This window comes from Anabrus simplex, chromosome 1 (assembly GCF_040414725.1).
Source record: "Anabrus simplex isolate iqAnaSimp1 chromosome 1, ASM4041472v1, whole genome shotgun sequence".
Classification (NCBI taxonomy): domain Eukaryota; kingdom Metazoa; phylum Arthropoda; class Insecta; order Orthoptera; family Tettigoniidae; genus Anabrus; species Anabrus simplex.
The window spans coordinates 1,632,872,514-1,632,890,069 of NC_090265.1; the positions used below are offsets into that span (position 1 = coordinate 1,632,872,514).

General features: G+C 37.1%; 1 protein-coding gene across 1 annotated transcript in view; it reads left to right on the forward strand.

Moving 5' to 3' along the window:
• Window positions 1-1,323: 1,323 nt before the first annotated feature.
• The window catches only part of LOC136858620 (U3 small nucleolar RNA-associated protein 15 homolog), a 60,276-nt gene continuing 44,043 nt past the window's right edge, over window positions 1,324-17,556 (forward strand). The window contains exons 1-6 of the mRNA XM_067138318.2: window positions 1,324-1,505; window positions 4,465-4,557; window positions 4,772-4,956; window positions 5,035-5,158; window positions 5,239-5,419; window positions 15,381-15,601. Coding sequence (XP_066994419.1) covers window positions 1,413-1,505; window positions 4,465-4,557; window positions 4,772-4,956; window positions 5,035-5,158; window positions 5,239-5,419; window positions 15,381-15,601 — 897 coding nt within the window. The 5' untranslated portion in view covers window positions 1,324-1,412. The remainder of the gene's footprint in view (window positions 1,506-4,464; window positions 4,558-4,771; window positions 4,957-5,034; window positions 5,159-5,238; window positions 5,420-15,380; window positions 15,602-17,556) is intronic.

Consider the following 17,556-nt stretch of genomic DNA (forward strand, 5'->3'; position numbering starts at 1 on the left):
AATATTTTACAATATTAGAGTTTTCTTACAATGTTTTTTCTCGAGGAAAGCGGAAGAATGATTTGTATAACTGAACGAGTTCAAAGTTATTGCAGCCAAAAACAGCGCATGTCTTACCAAACATGGCTCAATGCTTGTACAGTATGTTTGTAATTCCAAAAACTTTTGTCACCAGATAAATTTAATTTTCATGAAAATCTCCTTGTTAACGTAAATAAAGGATCAAAATTTCACACTGAATAAGCTGCGTAGCGCAACGGTTAAGGGGCCCATAGACGTGCAATATTATTGCGCAAAATGGATTGTACAATATTTTGTTAGCTGCCTATAGACGTACAATATTATTGCACAAAAATCGAGTTTGTGCAATAAATAGAATCGTGTGGAGATAATATTGATAGTTGTGCAATATATTGTGCAAAGCGGTCATAGACGTACAATATGCGTTCCAATATATAGTCAGTCCATGTCGGTATTTTATTTGGTGATTATACCGAGTGACACTGATTTTTGCTGCGTTTTGATCGCCGTGGGCGTAAGTGCCAAAAAGAAACAGAAACGGAAAATAAGCACAAGGGCGAAACAGTGGTTTCTAGACAGAGAAAAGTACACTCATGAAAATTTACTCAATGAACTGAGAAAATGGGAACCAAATGATTTTCGAAACTTTCTGCGCATGCATGGTGAATTGTACGATGAACTCCTCGCTTTGCTCTTAACGTCCCACAGAACCGGAAGGCCATGGTACACTTCGATAAACTCCAAAATAAACTTTTACTCCTCCTTTTTGCTTGCCATCACGATACCTTCTCCAACGCTTGTTGATACCAACTGGCGGGAGGACGGGATATTGCACAATATTACCAACACACAGCACAGTATTTTGCGATTTGCGCAATATATGTCAAACTTTCTTGATTTCGTACAATATATTGCACAATCCTTCAATATTAAATACACACTATCAATTTTATTGTACAAACCCCGATATTGCGCAATAAATGTGCACGTCTATGGGCCCCTTTAGTGTTATTAGCTGCCGTCCTCGGTCGTCCCACTAGGTGCGCCGGCAATCAGTGTCTTGCGATATCTTGCAAAGTTTCACGTATTCTCTATACCAGGACGAATGTATTATCAGGACGAATTGAAATACATTCGTCCGGGCTATACTGTATATGTTAGACTCTTGTCAGTCTTGGTTATAAAATACAGGTTAACTGCATAATCATGGAATAAAGGCAATATTCACTGTTCAATGCTAACCTGGTGAATAGGCGCAAAAACAAGCAGAAAGAAGCTATTTGTTCCTTGGGTATTGCTCTGTTTACAATTGAGTTGTGTTTGAAAGGTCAGATTCTCACGTGGCCGTCAATCTATATTTACTGAATGGATGGCAAAGGACTTATCCGTATATGATGGCCTCATTTAAGAAAACAAATGCGAAAATATTCGCCAAACCTGGTCCCAAGACAACACCTGATACTGTTTATTGGAAGAAATTAGGGGTATGTGGTATTCTAACCTACAATAGGTAACAATAAGCTGTTGGTTGTGTGGGGGTTATTACTCGCTGTTCCTTGTAATATCATTTTAAATTACTACATTTTTGGCTGATGATTTTAGGGGTGAATCATTGTATGCGTACGTGTCTGGTGGCAATCCCCGCGTTATAGTGTATTTGAAACTGCCTAATCTAATCCACAATGAGTAGGCCTCATTCAGTTGGCTAAATTATGCTATCATTTTCAACTGCTTGCATTTGTAAATATTGAACTGGTGCATTTTTGGCTTTTTCTCTTGTTGGGAACTAACATTTTACTTGAAAATTGGAAATTTGTAAAGTAGCTTAGAGGAGAGATATTTCTCTTTTGGGATGAACCAACCCACCAGTTTTTATTATTTAGAGGTTTTAAAATGAAGATTATGTGAATGTAAAAATAATAGAACTACTTTGTTGCTACTGGGCAGAATAAGAACTGCTTTGTTATAGCAGTCAATATTGTGAATGACAAGAAAATTAATTTTTATCAGAGCTTCCACCTTCCCTTAGAGGAGTTCCTTATTATAACCCACACCTGATATGTTTACCACCAAGTGGTTTCTAGCAATGCAAGGATAGCAAAAAATGAATTAGCAGATTAGGTTGCAAAGGAAATACTTACATTGCCCCTCAGATGTAGTGTGCAGACATATTGATCTGACATCACTTAGGCTTTCTGCAGGCATTTGATAGCTGAGGCCATACAATTATTATTTTATCACTTAGATTTATTACAGGATTTGCTGTTAGCTGAGTTGAGGTATCCTGATCACTAATCTAGGTAGGCAATAAGAAGGACTATTGTTGTGTAGTGATCTTCCTTCCAGTTTTCACTGAGGCAGCCCATAGTTTTATGGAGGTTAGGAATCTTCTTCTTCTTCTTCTCCTCCTCCTTAATACGTCATCTTCCTACATAGGTCGGCGATCCAGTTGATTATGATTACTCGTGAAACAGCAGCCCGAAAGATTTCAATGGAAATTCGCCCATACCAGCAGCGCAAATCTTCATGCCAGTAATATCTCCATCTTCCCACAGATAGTTGTCCTTCAGTTTTCCCCTTGATGATGGTTTGGAGTTCATATAGTTCACCTCTCATTATGTACCCGATATACGTGAGCTTTCGCTCCTTGACGATTGTTAGAAGCTCTTTTTGCTATTTAACAAGTTGAGGAGTTCCTCATTGGTCTTCCTTTGTACCCAGGATATTCAAAGCATTTTTCTGTTCAATACATTTCGAAAGCTTCAATCCGCTTCTTTAGCAAAGGGCTGAGCGTCCAGTCTTTGAAACCATATAGAAGGACAGGGAAAACATTACATCACAACATCCAAGGATTGATGGTCGAATATCTACACACACTGTAATGCTTTTCACTCTACTCTTTGGGTGAGAGCAGGCCTATTAGAAAGAAAAGATTTTTATCACTTTTTTAAATTTATCCATCTTGTGTTGGTTTCTTCTGTACCTTGTTTGCCCTCCAAGTACAGTTCCAAAATCTGTTTTCTGAAATCAACTGGACGAAGGAAAATGATTATCATGGTTTTTCTTTTAAACTATAATAATATGTAATAAGAATTAAGTTTAATAAGAAAAATGTATTGTGATCAGATTTTGGGGCATGCAAGCACTAACATACACAAAACATCAAGTTTTCCTGAATGCAACCTATTAAAAGTGCTCCAGCAGGGCAACTTTTATACCATAAAAATTGTAGTGAAGTGGTTTATTGCTTGGCAGGTATTGCACCATCTGATATACGGCGGAAAGTAGCTGCAGATGTCGAGAGAAAGAAGGCTAAAATAAATCTTTTACACCCACTCCATGGTCATCATCACTAAGATTAGGTTGAAATCCAGGAAAAGTTTCCTCAGTTCAACTTCAGAGTGAACCATGTCTCCACAAAGAGTCAGAGAACAATTGTGGGTTGCTAGATGCGACCATCTTCAAACATGGATGAAACTTATCGAATGTTTATCTCCTGGATGTACTTTAGACTGGTTAACCTGGAGATCATTGAACAGACTGCAATTACGTGGTGGCAATCGAGGGAAAACCTTGTCAAATGGGGCTATTCCAAAGAACCAACACAGTGTGACAGTGAAGAAGAACAGGCAATGAGTCATCTACGCCAATGCCCATTCTGTCCTGAGTCATGCAGTGATGGAGAGTTATTGAGGTCTGAAGAAAATGCAGAAGCTGTTGCCCGATTCTGGGCAAACATTATTTATTCTTCCCTTAGTGATGGAATTACTCAATTGTTCTTTTATAACACAAACAAAACAAACCCGATGGCGTAACAGCCCTGAAAGGCCATGGCCTACCAAGCAACCACTGCTCAGCTTGAAGGTCTGCAGATTATGTGGTGTCATGTGGTCAGCACAACAAATCCTCTTGGCTGTTATTCTTGGCTTTCTAGACTGGGGCTGCCATCTCACTGTCAGATAGCTCCTCAGTTGTAATCATGTAGATTGAGTGGACCTTGAACCAGCCCTCAGTTCCAGGTAAAATCCCCTGACCTGGCCGGGAATCGAACCCGAGGCCTCCGGGTAAGAGGCAGGTATGCTACCCCTACACCGCGGGGGTGGCCTTTTATAACACATATTCCATTATTTTACACAGTTATGTCATGTTAAAATTTGTGTAGCTTCTGACTCGAGTAAATAAATTAATTTGTTCTTATAGGTCTGTTGTATTTCTACCTGTAGGAAAAGTATTGTTACATGTAAATGAATAAAGAATACAAAATTGTACAGAAGCTACAAAATAATAATGTAGAAAATACAAAATATTATTTAGCAGTAGATCCTTAAGTATGTGGTGCAGGGCATGACAAGGTTTAGAACTTCAGGTTACCTAAGTTTGAATCTTTTTATTTCTGAAATTAAGTTTTGATAATGCTTACCACCATTTGTAATTGATTTCTAGGTACCTGTCTTAGTTAAGGAATTCGGACCTATTGATTACATTGACTTTTCTCCTGTGCAGCCCCATTATTTTGCTCTTACGTGTTCTGTAAGGGTAAGTAAGAAAATATTATATTATTTTATTTACATTTACATGTATTAAGATTGACAAGTATGACAAATGTATTGATATGTCCTAAGTAACCTTTCTAATGGATGTGGTGTTTACCTTTTTATTGTTACGTACAAAATGTATAGATATTACTATGGTAATATGGTGCTGCATTAATGCTTTTCAATTTAATGTAATTTTTTAAATAACCTTACAGGTTCAGATATATAACCCAATTACCAAATTAGTGTTCAAAACTCTCAGTCGTTTTCGAGAGACAGCTTATGGAGCTACTTTCAGATCAGATGGAAGATTATTGTGTGCAGGAGGCGAAGAGAATCATGTAAAGCTATTTGATGTTAAGTCAAAGTCTCTTCTCAGAGTATTCAAAGGCCATACTGGGTAATATTTGGTTGTTACTTATTCTTTTTATATTGTGCTAATAGTGATGCTGTGAAATAATAATAGATTTGATTACAGTGCTGTCCATCGATGTTACTTTACTGCAGACAAAACACACATTGCCAGTTTCTCAGACGATAAATCTGTTGCCTTTTGGGACATTCCTAGTGAGAAACAAGTATCAAGTTTTTCTGAGCATCAGGTAAATCACTTTTCTTAGTTGTGAAATATATTTTCATTTAATCTAATTATCCTGTAATAATTAATTTTGCTGTTGTTCAGGACTATATCCGAGCTGGAGCTGTTAGTCCTGTTTCCCCAGATATCTTTCTCTCTGGTGGCTATGATAACATCGTTCGAATGTATGACACTCGGACTAATGTTTCTGTGTTCCATGTCGACCATGGTGCTCCTGTGGAGAGTTTGTTATTTCTTCCCACTGGTGGGATCTTCATGTCAGCTGGTAAGTGTTCCCTTGAATTGCTGTTATCGTAGACAGCAGCAGATTTTCAGCTTAGGCCTACTAAGTAGGTTTTTCAGTAAGTAAAGTAATAAGAACTCTCACATGTGAATTGGTCTCAATTGCACTCCAATTTCATATTCAAAATAGAGCAGGCATATCGTCACTTCCAGTCATGACCATAATATCGGTTATACTCCAGGAATTTAGTCACCCATTCAGTCTCTCTTTTGTCTAGTCCAATAGCCCTCATGTTGGTCAGTAGTCTCCCATGATCTACCCTATCAAAAGTATAGGATGGGCCAATAAGCGATACAGTCCATTTGACCGCCTGAATCTAAAATATCTGCTATATCTTGCTGGAATCCTACAAGTTGAGCCTCACTGGAATAACCTTTCAAAAACCGGAACTGCCATCTATCAAACCGGTTGATAATTCAATCAGTCACCACTGAACTGCATTTAGGGCAGTCGCCCAGGCAGTAGATTCCCTATCAGTTGTAACCAAGTCTTTTCTTAAATAATTTCAAAGAAATTGGAAATTTATTAAACAGTTCCCCTGGTAAATTATTCCAATCCCCAGCACCTCTTCCTAGTCATTTCTCATTGGTTGTTTTGGACAGAAACCTTTCAAATGTGTACTGTAGAGTGTAGACAAATACTAATATGGTTCTGCATTAATGCTTTTTAATTTAATGTAAATTTTTAAATATCATTACAGGTTCTGATATGAAGCATGTTTTTAAGGAAGTACCGTTTATAAATGTGACCTAAGTCTAACTTGCTCCTGCCTGCAGTTAATGGAAGGAAGGAACAAAAGTCAATACGTCGGTACTTGTCTTAAGAGAAAATCCCTCATAAACCTGTGACTGTAGGTGTTCTGGTGTCATATATCAGATTTATTGTATTATATTAACAGATCTATCCGTTTCTATACCATGGGTGTAATATACCGTAGTTAAATATTTAAATTATCTACGGATAACCATTTTGTGGGTACGGATGAAGGAAGTGCAGATATTATTTTGTATATCTGCGCAGGGCTCTATTTATAACTTAGTAGAAGAATTGTGTGGAAAAGTCTAGGCTAGTACTCTAGATGTCCACTATGGCAGACTTGATAAACTTCATACCTGTCGAACAGGTTATGCCTTGAGGTTTTATGATGTGATTTGTGTGAACATCTTTGCAAGCTTTCCTTGCATATTTTCAGATCCAAGATTTTGGCCATTCACGTGTGACTTGATGTATTTCATGAAAATATCTGGGAGTGTCAGCTCCAGTGAATGTGGGGGCCAGGGGATGTGCTTCTCAGTCGACAATCGGCCCAGCAGCTTCTGTGGCCTGCGTCATGGTTTTTTGGATGTCTTTCTCTCTGTTTCTGTTACGCACTTGAATGCCTGTGGGAGGCACTGTAAGATCTTTCTGGAAGAACATGTCCCATCACTTCATTATATCACTATACGAAGGTGCATTATAACACATACTGTGCTCTAGACATTCATTACTGTGGGAAACTAGCAGGTTGCCTGAATCACACGTATGCGCTTTCACACAGACATGGTGGGAAATTTCACTAGACTCTGATTATTGTAAGTTGTTGGGGGTGCAGATTGAGAAAAGGAGTTAAAAGGGCTTACCGTAAAGTGGTTAAATCAGAAGGTGGGAAATGGAAGCACTGTATTTCCCTCAGCCAGATAAATTAAAATTTTCTTCCCTAGGTACATCACTTGTTTAGTTTAGTTTATGCTTAATGACTTGTTTGTGCTGTTTGGTAACATTTTTGTATAGTCCTTATTATTAAATGTTGTATGTGTAGCCGTACAGTACTCTGCTGTGCTTATGCCTTGTCAGAGTTGCAGCTGTTCTTGTATTAGTGGTCGTAGAATAGAAATAACTGCCAAGACATGTCAATTGGTAGATAGGAGTAATATTCATCTGCGCTAATATGTTACAAATGTGTCTCTGAAGCATTAAAATGAAACTAGAAACACAAAAATGCTGCCATACCACTCACTCCATCGACAATCCGGGCGTACCCCTGCTGAATGCTGTCTACTCGTCTGCTGAACAGAATCAGGACTGTTCAAGGCAGATGTGGTGCTTAACTCAACAAATTGTGACGACAACTGCAAACAATGGATTACATAGTGCTCTAATTTCCTCTCAGAGCTTTCCAAGGTAATATGACAGACCTCCATCTCGTGATTGATGAAGCTATTGAGCGGTTTCACCAACTGGATTTGAAGCTGTAATTTTATTGCAGACCTGAGATGAGTGAATTTGTATATTATAAATAATGTTTTAATATTATATACATCAACTCCAACCGTCATATACTGAATAAAGTGCATTTACAGTATTGACAGCTAGTGATGGCATTAATATTTTTTTATAGGTCTAAATTTTACAGTGATCATTTCTAAAACTACTGGCATGTGCAAATAGCTTACAAAAAATAGAACAACAAACAGTCAGAAGTATTCTTACAAATATGAATTTATCTAGTACCCAAGATATTTATAGTTTCTCCAACAATACAATCAAAGCAGTTATTGACATGATATTGATGCCATTGACATTTTTAATAAATTTAATACTGTACTTAGACAAAGTGATTTTCCTGAGTGTTTAAAGCTGTCTAAAGTGATACCTATATTTAAAAAGGGGGGATAGAATGTGCCCATCAAATTACTGCCCTGTAACAATAGTACCTATTCTGAGTATATTAATGCAACTTGATGAGTACTTTTTCAAAAATAATTTGCTGTACAACAAACAGTTTGGATTTAGAATGGGTCATTCAACTATAAAAGCAGTTGAATGTGTCATCAAAGACATATTAAATAATTGAGAATAAAACAGTCACAGGTGCTACACTAATTGACCCGACAAAAGCTTTTGATTGTGTCTTGCATGAAATCTTAATACATAAGCTCAGTTATTATGAGTAAGGGGCCAAGAACTGAAATTAATGGCATCTTATCTTAATCAAAGGAAACAGATGGTGGTAATAAGTGATAAGAAATCTGATATGGAAACTGTTGAAACAGGTGTCCTACAAGGATCAGTTTTGGGATCTTTCCAGTATTTGGTGTATATCAATGACCTAGCATGTAATGTTCCTGGCATATCAGTTCTATAAGATGATGATAAAACTTTCCTAAATAGTAATGTTGATATCACAACACTAAGAAACCAAGTCAACACATTGTTAAAATTGCTGAAAACTGGTTTCATCACAATAAATTAACTATTAATGTCACTAAAACAGAAAATATCCTATTTACCTTGGACCACGCTGTAAATAATGACTGCCGTAATTCTGTTAAATTATTACGTCTACATGTGGATAGGGAGCATGCACGGTACTAGTAACAGAGGCGCTCTGGCGGAGTTCCGAGAGTTAATACAGTGAGGGTGCGTTCCGCTGGAAGACTTGCTTCACAGTTACGGCAAAAAATATCGTTGCATCTTGTCGTCAGGATAAATATGAAGTAATACTATGGCAATTGTAATGCTGTACATATAAAAATACATTTAAACCTGATGTTGTTGTCACAGGGCGAAATTAATAACAACATTGTAACTACCTCATATCTATGAATCTGTGAAAACTCAAATTTTGCGAGTGAGATTTCCGGTGAAATTGACTGTGCTTTTGACAAGCTATTGACAGGCAACATCCAGTAAGCAAATAAACAGGAATTCAGTTGGAATAAGTAGATAACACGGCAAGTTCTGATAAGATATATTTATACCAGTAGGTTATGTTCTTTATTATTGGTGGCAAGAAATTTGCTAGCACACTGCTATGTAAACAATGTCGCTGATATACAGAATATTTTTCAAGATTTTGAAAAATTTCACTCTCTGTATGCATCTTTCAACATGAATTCGCACACTTGCTACACTCTGAGTTTGTAACACATCTTTTGTAAATCTCTCATTCTGAAGAAAAAGGTGGCAGAACAAGTAAAGAATGAGATGACTGTGTTTTAAAACTTGGGAATCCTTTGTCGGCTAATATAACGTCCCCTTCACTCAAAAGATTTAGGAAGGCTGAATTGTTAACAATGAAAGTATCACTAGTTCTTCCACCATAACAAGGGGAAATAAAAACAATAGTTCCGTTTGGGGCCACAGCTAATAAAAATTTTAATGTATTAACATGACTTGTACGAAAAATACATGTAACATCTCTAATCTATTCTTGCTGGCGTTTCTGATTTCATTTCTGTGCAATCTATTATAACTCGTGCATCAGGATAAAATGTTTTAAAAGCGCGAGGCAAAGTATTTTGCACAGATAGTTTGATAGGCCAGAAAATAAAATTAGAAGTGAGTTTCTTGACTACTCCGAGAGCAGTAAAAATATTCGCGCAGCAGTAGTCCGATGTACACCAAATATGACTGCTAAGGAAGCAAAGGTCCAATTTCATTTTCATTAAAAAGAGTAAACAAACATAGTTATTACTTATATTTATGGACACTTTAGAAACAAATAAAGAAAGTAAAAGACTAAATGTTACAAATGAAACACTTGTTAAATCCTTCAACTGTGCCTCACTTTTTATGCTCTGGTATCCATGAAATCCTCTGCATATGTCCAGGGAGTGTTGGGACCACAACTTTTATCCACCTTCTCCGAAATACTTGGAGGTACTGTGCTTGAGTAGCACTGTGTGCCTACATCATTCCCACTAAAAACACAAGTGAATTCGAAAGTCGTTGCTTCAATCTCAAATGCCGCTTGCACCGACTTTTGTAGTTTTTCACACTCATTTTTAACAATAAATTCATGAGTTTCCTGATTAGAAGACGTATGCATATTTGAGCATTTCATTCGTTTACTCGCTCTTAAAACCGGGATATATCACATTCTCTTTTCCGTTTTTTCTTATAGTTTTCATGAAACACAGATGGTATATATGATCGATGATTTTCAATATTACTTGGCTTTCCTCCAACAAAATGTTTATTGCAAATAACAGAGCATTTGGTGGGTTCCGATGGGTTCCATCTGCACTGAAAAGCAAGAAAACATTTTTTTATTATTATTATTATTATTATTCAGTGTAGTCAAGACACGTGCACATGGAACGACATGAATGTAAACATACGAACCTGCTGCAATGCATAATTGAAATGAAATGTACTATTTCAAAGTGTACTTAAATGAACGTGTTCTTGACTTGGCATACCTGGTATGTTTGAAATGTGTGATTTACGTCATAAATTAAATAAGGTAGCCTACTGCACTTCCTTCATCCTTCCCACAGCCGAAATCCACTTTCTGCATCTGCCCGATTCCCATGGACGACCAGGAAATGTGTGAAATGTAATTCCTTTTCCATGCGTGTTTCTTTGTGTGTTGTGGCAGTTCACTGCACAACAGTTTCTATTTGATTTAGGCATTTTGATACACAACTACTACCACAATTTCACACCCACAGTTACACAGCCTGGACTGACCGCTCAAGACAAGATCATCAAAATGTTACCGATTTCTTCCGCTAGAGGCGCTAAGAGCGGTCGTGCACGCTCCCTATACAAGACTTACCTGGGAAATACATACATCAAAACTCTGTAAGAGATTAGCCAGGGTGTGGTATCTGTTGCAGAAACTGAAAACCTGCATCAGTCTGGATATGCTACTTGCATCCTATCATGGTTTCTTTCACCCTCATATACTGTAGCCTATGGAATCAGATTATGGGGCAATTGTCCTATATCAAATAATGTATTCATTTGGCAGAAAAAGGCAGTCCGTCTAATTGCTGGATTAGAACTTAGAGACTCGTGTAAAACTTCCTTTGTGAGGCTAGAAATTATGACAGTCCTCTGTTTATATTATATTCTTACAAATATTATGCATGTAAAAGAAAATCTTTCCAAATTTAAAGAAAGATCTACAGTTCATATGCACGACATAAGATACAAGAATGATCTGGCTACTCCTCACTCCAGGCTTAGTAAAAGCACAGCCACTGTTACCAACAGCTTAAGATGTACAATCAGCTTCCACTACCAATTCGAGCATTAGACAAAAGAGCGTTTAACAGGGTACTGCAATAATTTTTAAGGTGAAAGGCATTTTATAGTGTTGGAAGAGTTTCTAGAATGTGTCATTTCAAAAACTGACCTAATATAGGTAGCTAAAATAATTTTTCTAATGACTCAGTCATTATGGCTGAGATGATGTTGTCTATGCAATAAACTATGTAAACTATTTAAGCTAGCTTAATATTATGTAACTTGCGCTATGAAAATGACGGATTAGGCAAGTTTATCTTTTATTAACTGCATTTCGTCAGAATTGTCTGAGATCTTTTGGTAGCGGTTTAAGATCGTGCTTACACATAGTTTTTTATGGTTGGGAAAAGGCTAGGACTGGGAAGGTTTCTGGCATTCATCTGGTGTAAAAATGAGAAACGTCAGAAAATTATCGTCAAGGCAGTAGGCAGGGTGGTTCAAACTCACCATTCCCCAAATATGCAAACTTACAGCTATATAACCCAAACTGGATAGCCAACTTGCTGGGTGTGTGCGAGATGTAGTTTTAGGACAGATAGTGAAATGATGTGAAAATCAAATATCTGTTTTGTTAATGAATTTACACCAAGCATTCTGGTACTTACAGATGCAGTTGAAGTGCTGGACCAGTGTTAATTCAGTAGTATCTCTTCATTCCACTTCGTTGTAGAAAATTTTGATTTCCTTTTTAATGACCATTTTAAAGACAGTTCCTAATTGACAAAAAGTCTTACCAAATGAGTTGGCCATGTGGTTAGTTTCGTGCTGCTGTGAGCTTGCATTCGGGAGATAGTGGGTTCGAACCCCACTTTTGGCAGCCCTGAAGATGGTTTTCTGTGGTTTTACATTTTCACACCAGGCAAATGCTGGGGCTGTATCTTAATTAAGGCCACGGCCACTTCCTTCCCACTTCTGGCCTTTTCCTATCCCATCGTTGCCATAAGACTTATCTGTGCCGGTGTGACTTAAAGCAAATTGTAAAAAAAAATGTAAAATGAGAAGTTTTCATAAATACAGTAGAACCCTGTTTATCTGCAATAAAGGGGGAGGCCACTTCGGTTGACACATTCTTTCGGATGACACATGGTAAATATTTTTGGAAGTTAAATGTTGAAATAAAATGTATAAACTCTGTTAAGCAATGGTGCATACTGTATATTAAAATGTTCACATAATGTCACTCATTGTATAAAATCAGTGTTATTCTTCTTAATTTTCTTGGTGCAGCACTGTTATGCAGCTATGTCACACCACTGTTTAATGAACAGTACATCAGCTGGTGCTTTGTTCAACAAAGCGCAATGCAATCTGAAATAATGAAACAGTTTCTTTTGTTACTGCTGAACTGAATACTGTATACAGTAATTTTATTACAGTGCTGTAATTAAAGCGTGTGGTACTGTATTTTAATACAAATTCAAAATCAATCTTACCTCCAATGCATTATTTCTATCATCTGCTGTAACTTGATTCTCAGAACTTTTATTGTCAAGGTCGGAGTCGTCTGCTTTAACCCTTGGCAGTAACACGGAATCCACTATTTCTAGGTCTGTTAGATCAAGTTCAGCATCATCTGATTGTAACCACTCATTCACCTCACACTGGTTAACATTCTCACATCCTGGAATTTGTTTCACCATCTCTTGCAGGTTGTCGTCATTTTCCTCATCTTCTGAAAAAATCCCTTCATACAGTTTGTTCCAAGAATTACAAAGAGTCACTGATGTAACCTTTTCCCAGGATTGGGCACACCAGAAAATCACATGTTTCATGTTCATAGACTTCAACAAATCCATAAGACTTTTACCGGATAATTCACAATCACTCAGAATAGATTGTAGCAGAAACGCACTATAATGGTGTTAGAATGCTTCCAGAACACCCTGGTCCGTGGGTTGAACTAAGCTCGTCACATTAGGGGGCAGAAACCGAACATCACCACCACTTTCCAACTTCCTTGGGTGTGTTGGGCATTGTGAATCAACAAAATTGCTTTTCTGGGCAATCCCTTAGACTTCAAAAAGTATTCAACGCTTGGTACAAACTTTTGAAAGAACCATTCTTCAAAATGTTGCAACAGCATACAGGCATTTTGTTGAGCTCTATATTAAACTGGTATGGCAGTAGTGGCGATATTTTTAAGAGCTCTAGGGTTTTTTGATTTTCCTATGCACATTAGTGGCAGCCTATGAGTGCCTGAAGCATTAGCACATGTTAAAACCATAATCCTCTCCTTATTCTTTTTGTGACCAGGTGCAGATTTTTCTTTTATTGATGCTAAGGATGTTTTTTGCAACATTTTAAAATTGAACCTGGTTTCGTCAGCATTATATACCTGATCTTTTGTCAATCCTTCACTGATCTCTTCAAATTCTGTTTTAGAAACATCAATAGCCAGTGGGTTTGGGAAGGCTTCTCGCCACTTAGATGTAACTGACGTATGCCATAATTATTTTTAAATCTATCTAGCCATCCTGAACTAACCTTGAAGTCCTTACCATCATCCCCTAACTTTGTAGCCAATAATTTAGCCTTTTCTTGAATTATATCACCGGATAACAGTATTCCTTTTTCACGTTGTTGTGTAAACCAAAGAAAACCGCTTTGTTTGCTTTTTCATACCCACCCTCTTTCATAGTTTTGTGGTTTGGTATCTTAGAGGAATGCTCATTTATTTTAGATTTTGTCTTTACCCAATCTGCCACTGTTGACACACCAACTTCATAATCCGCAGCAACATTTTGCAATATCACACCATTTTCCACCCGTCTCACTGTTTCAATTTTTTTTCAATGCTTACAACAAAGCATTTTTATTTAGTTGACATTTTTCAACAAGCACGCACTTGCCACTGTACTTTTAACATAATTGATTACTGCATACTGTACCTTACTACTGTATTTCAAAAGAACCCAGTCCAGATGCCTGGGACAGTGTTGGTAGGATAAGAATAAGATACAGTATCATTATGAGCAGGTAGTTCATGTTGCAGTGGGGTAAGAAAAGCATTGGAACTACAGTATTGAACTACAAGGCCAGTGGAATGACCTTGGGTAAGAAAAGTACAAATGGAGAAGGGTCACTTGACTTCCCTGGTTTCCTAACAGAAGCTGCAGTATAGTCCAAGCAGTAAACAAGATGAAACTTCCGCAACTGAAGCAACATTAACCACAGTCTACATAATCTTCATGACGAATAATACAGTAATACCTAATAATAATGATAATACAGAAATTATAATTATAATAATAATGATTCCTGCTTGCTTGAGAAAATATTTATCATGGAACGAACTAGAGGGTAAGAAACTGTTTTGTTTTGTGCTACACGTGCATTCAGGCGTGATTCATAATATAAAAATAGGGTTTGCCTAGTAGATCTCGGCACATATAGCAAAAGTATTACTAATATCGACAGCTAAGAAAGAGAGGGTAAAAACAAAATATTAAAATACAATTTTGCCTGAGCATTTCGGTTAAGTGGGGTTCTACTGTATTTCTAATCTTTTTGGTTTTCTCAGTCATTAATAAGGTTTATTATTGCTAATAAGGTAATTATTGGATTGTGTCAAGTACAGTACTTATAGCAAATGCTGAAGAGATATTAAGTGCAGACAAAAATGGCTAAGCAGACACGTGTGAGAACAAAAAACCCCAGCCTTCTAATTTTGTGTTGGATGCTCTCCCAATTGAGTTACACTGGCCATGATCATTCTTGTTTTGTTGGCAGGGATATGGTCATAAAAGCTAAATATGCATACTCAGTACCAGATAAAGGGTTATCCTGAAATTTTTCATCAGTGAAAGGTTTACAGAATCAGTATGTTTGTTTAAAACACTCATGTTGTAGAAAATATACTACAATTATTATTTGAATGTCATGAGAAGCTTAGTCCTAGAAGTTTCTGTTTATTTGTTTCTCATTACAGGTGGCACTGAAGTACGAGTTTGGGATGCCTTTTCTGGTGGCAGGCTCTTAGCCAAGTTATCCCAACATCATAAAACAATCACCTGTTTGCATTTGGCGTCTGACAACAAGCGGTTGTTGTCTGGATCGCTCGATCATCACGTTAAAATATATGACATTGCCACGTACCAAGTGGTTCATACGCTTGATTACCCCAATGCTATTCTCAGTCTTGGAGTCAGCGTGAGTATCTTTTATGATAAATGGATTTTAGTTATGCAGTTAAATTAATCTATAGTCTAATGCAGGGTTGGACAAATCCCAGGCACCTGAAAATAAAATGTGTAGGCGCCTAATATTTTCAAATTGTGACCGCTAAATTCCAGTCTGAAGAAAAACAATATTTACAGAATTTATTTTTGCTCTGAAAATAACAACATATAAAACATTAATTTGGTGGCATTTAAAATAACTTGATAATAAAAATTCATTCCTAAGGTGTTTTGTTTCTTTTGTTGTTGTTGTCGTCGTTGTCTTCATCGTCATCTCTCTAGCGTATCTAAATACAGAGATTATTAGGTTTAGAAGCAGTTACAAGCAGCGGTTACACCTGAACATTGACTTGAATCAATACGAGTGTCCGTTAGACCTATATCTTGAGATTGCTCGTAACCATAAATTGACGACCTTCACTTTTCTCCACTATGTTCTTTGTGTGCTGCACTACTATCTAATAAGAAATGCTTGGTGCTTAGTACATTTGGGCCCATTAAATGAAGTGTCTAGAGTAGTGAATGTGATTTAATAATGATTAGGATGAAGTGAGAGATCGAACTGGTTAATATTATAGGGGTAAGCAAATTATTTTTTATGTCTGGCGCCTAAGAAATTTTACTAGCTCCTGGAATTGTTTCTGATTTGTCCAGCCCTGGTCTAAAGTGAGAATGCTGTTAAAAAATAAGGAACTTCTTGATATTTATTTTTTCATTTTATTAATTGAATCTTCTCTCTACAAGATATTCATTGGGGAAATTTATCTCACCATTAAAAGAGAAATGCAAACGTGGATATACAGTAAAACCTCTCGGACATCAGAGGGACCTAACAATTTGTCCGTATCTGGGTGGTTCCCTTTATTGGGAGAGGTTGCCTAATCTAATTGTAAATTTATAACATGCAGAATACACCTTCAGTCTTTAAATGAAATTGATTACACTTTAATTCTAAATACAACCTACCTGCATTAAAACTTTGATTTAGAAAGGGTCAAAAGAAAGGAAAATATAATGCATTTTTATACTTGGCCTAAAATAAGCTGTGCAGTGTTTTAAGTATACAATATTAACTCATGCATAATTGTTTGGTTCAGCATTACAAACCTTAGGTGCCATGGTACTCTAGACAAAATAACTGACAAGTGAAGAGAAAGTCAAGTTACAGTACATGTTGAATTGGTCATTATAATTGGACTTTGGACCCATCAGTCTGACATTTTATGACTGTCTTTATTCACCTGCGTTTTGGTAACCATACTGGGATGGGCTAGCTAGCTGGGCTGGCAAGTATTTCGTGTTCAAAATACAAATGCACTTGGCCATGCTAGGAGCTACTGCTTATTTACATCCGGTACTCTGTCATCCTTATACAGTAGCATGCTAGATCTATGACTGCTCGGTTCATTAGTTGATCAGTCCTTGGTGATAACAGTGGTTTCTTTTGCCCTAATGTCCTTTTCTCACTCTAGATCAAGAAGTCTCTAGTGCCTGAACAAACAACACACATTCCATTCTGAATTCGCCCTATTGTTTTTGCATTTGAAGCACTTCCAAATTTGTCTTGTCCTGCCTGTGTTGCAAGACTCATGTAATGACTGTATTCGACCCACTGACATGCCCGCTGGTCAGCCCATTATCGTCTGTCGACTACGATAAACACTAGCATCATGCTGTCGTCTGTCAATTATGATAAAGTGATATTAGCACCCTGCTTTTGTCTACCAACTATGATAAACACTAGCACCTCGTTGTCCAAGTACAGTCGTATTTTGAATACGTAATATAGTACTGTTATGGAACCATTATTCTCTTCTTAATTCAGTACATTATTTCTGTACAAGACTCAAAACTGTGTTACCCATTTTTGTTACACATAGTACAGTGTATTAGGTCTCATGATCCCTGATTTGTCTGTAAGGCAAA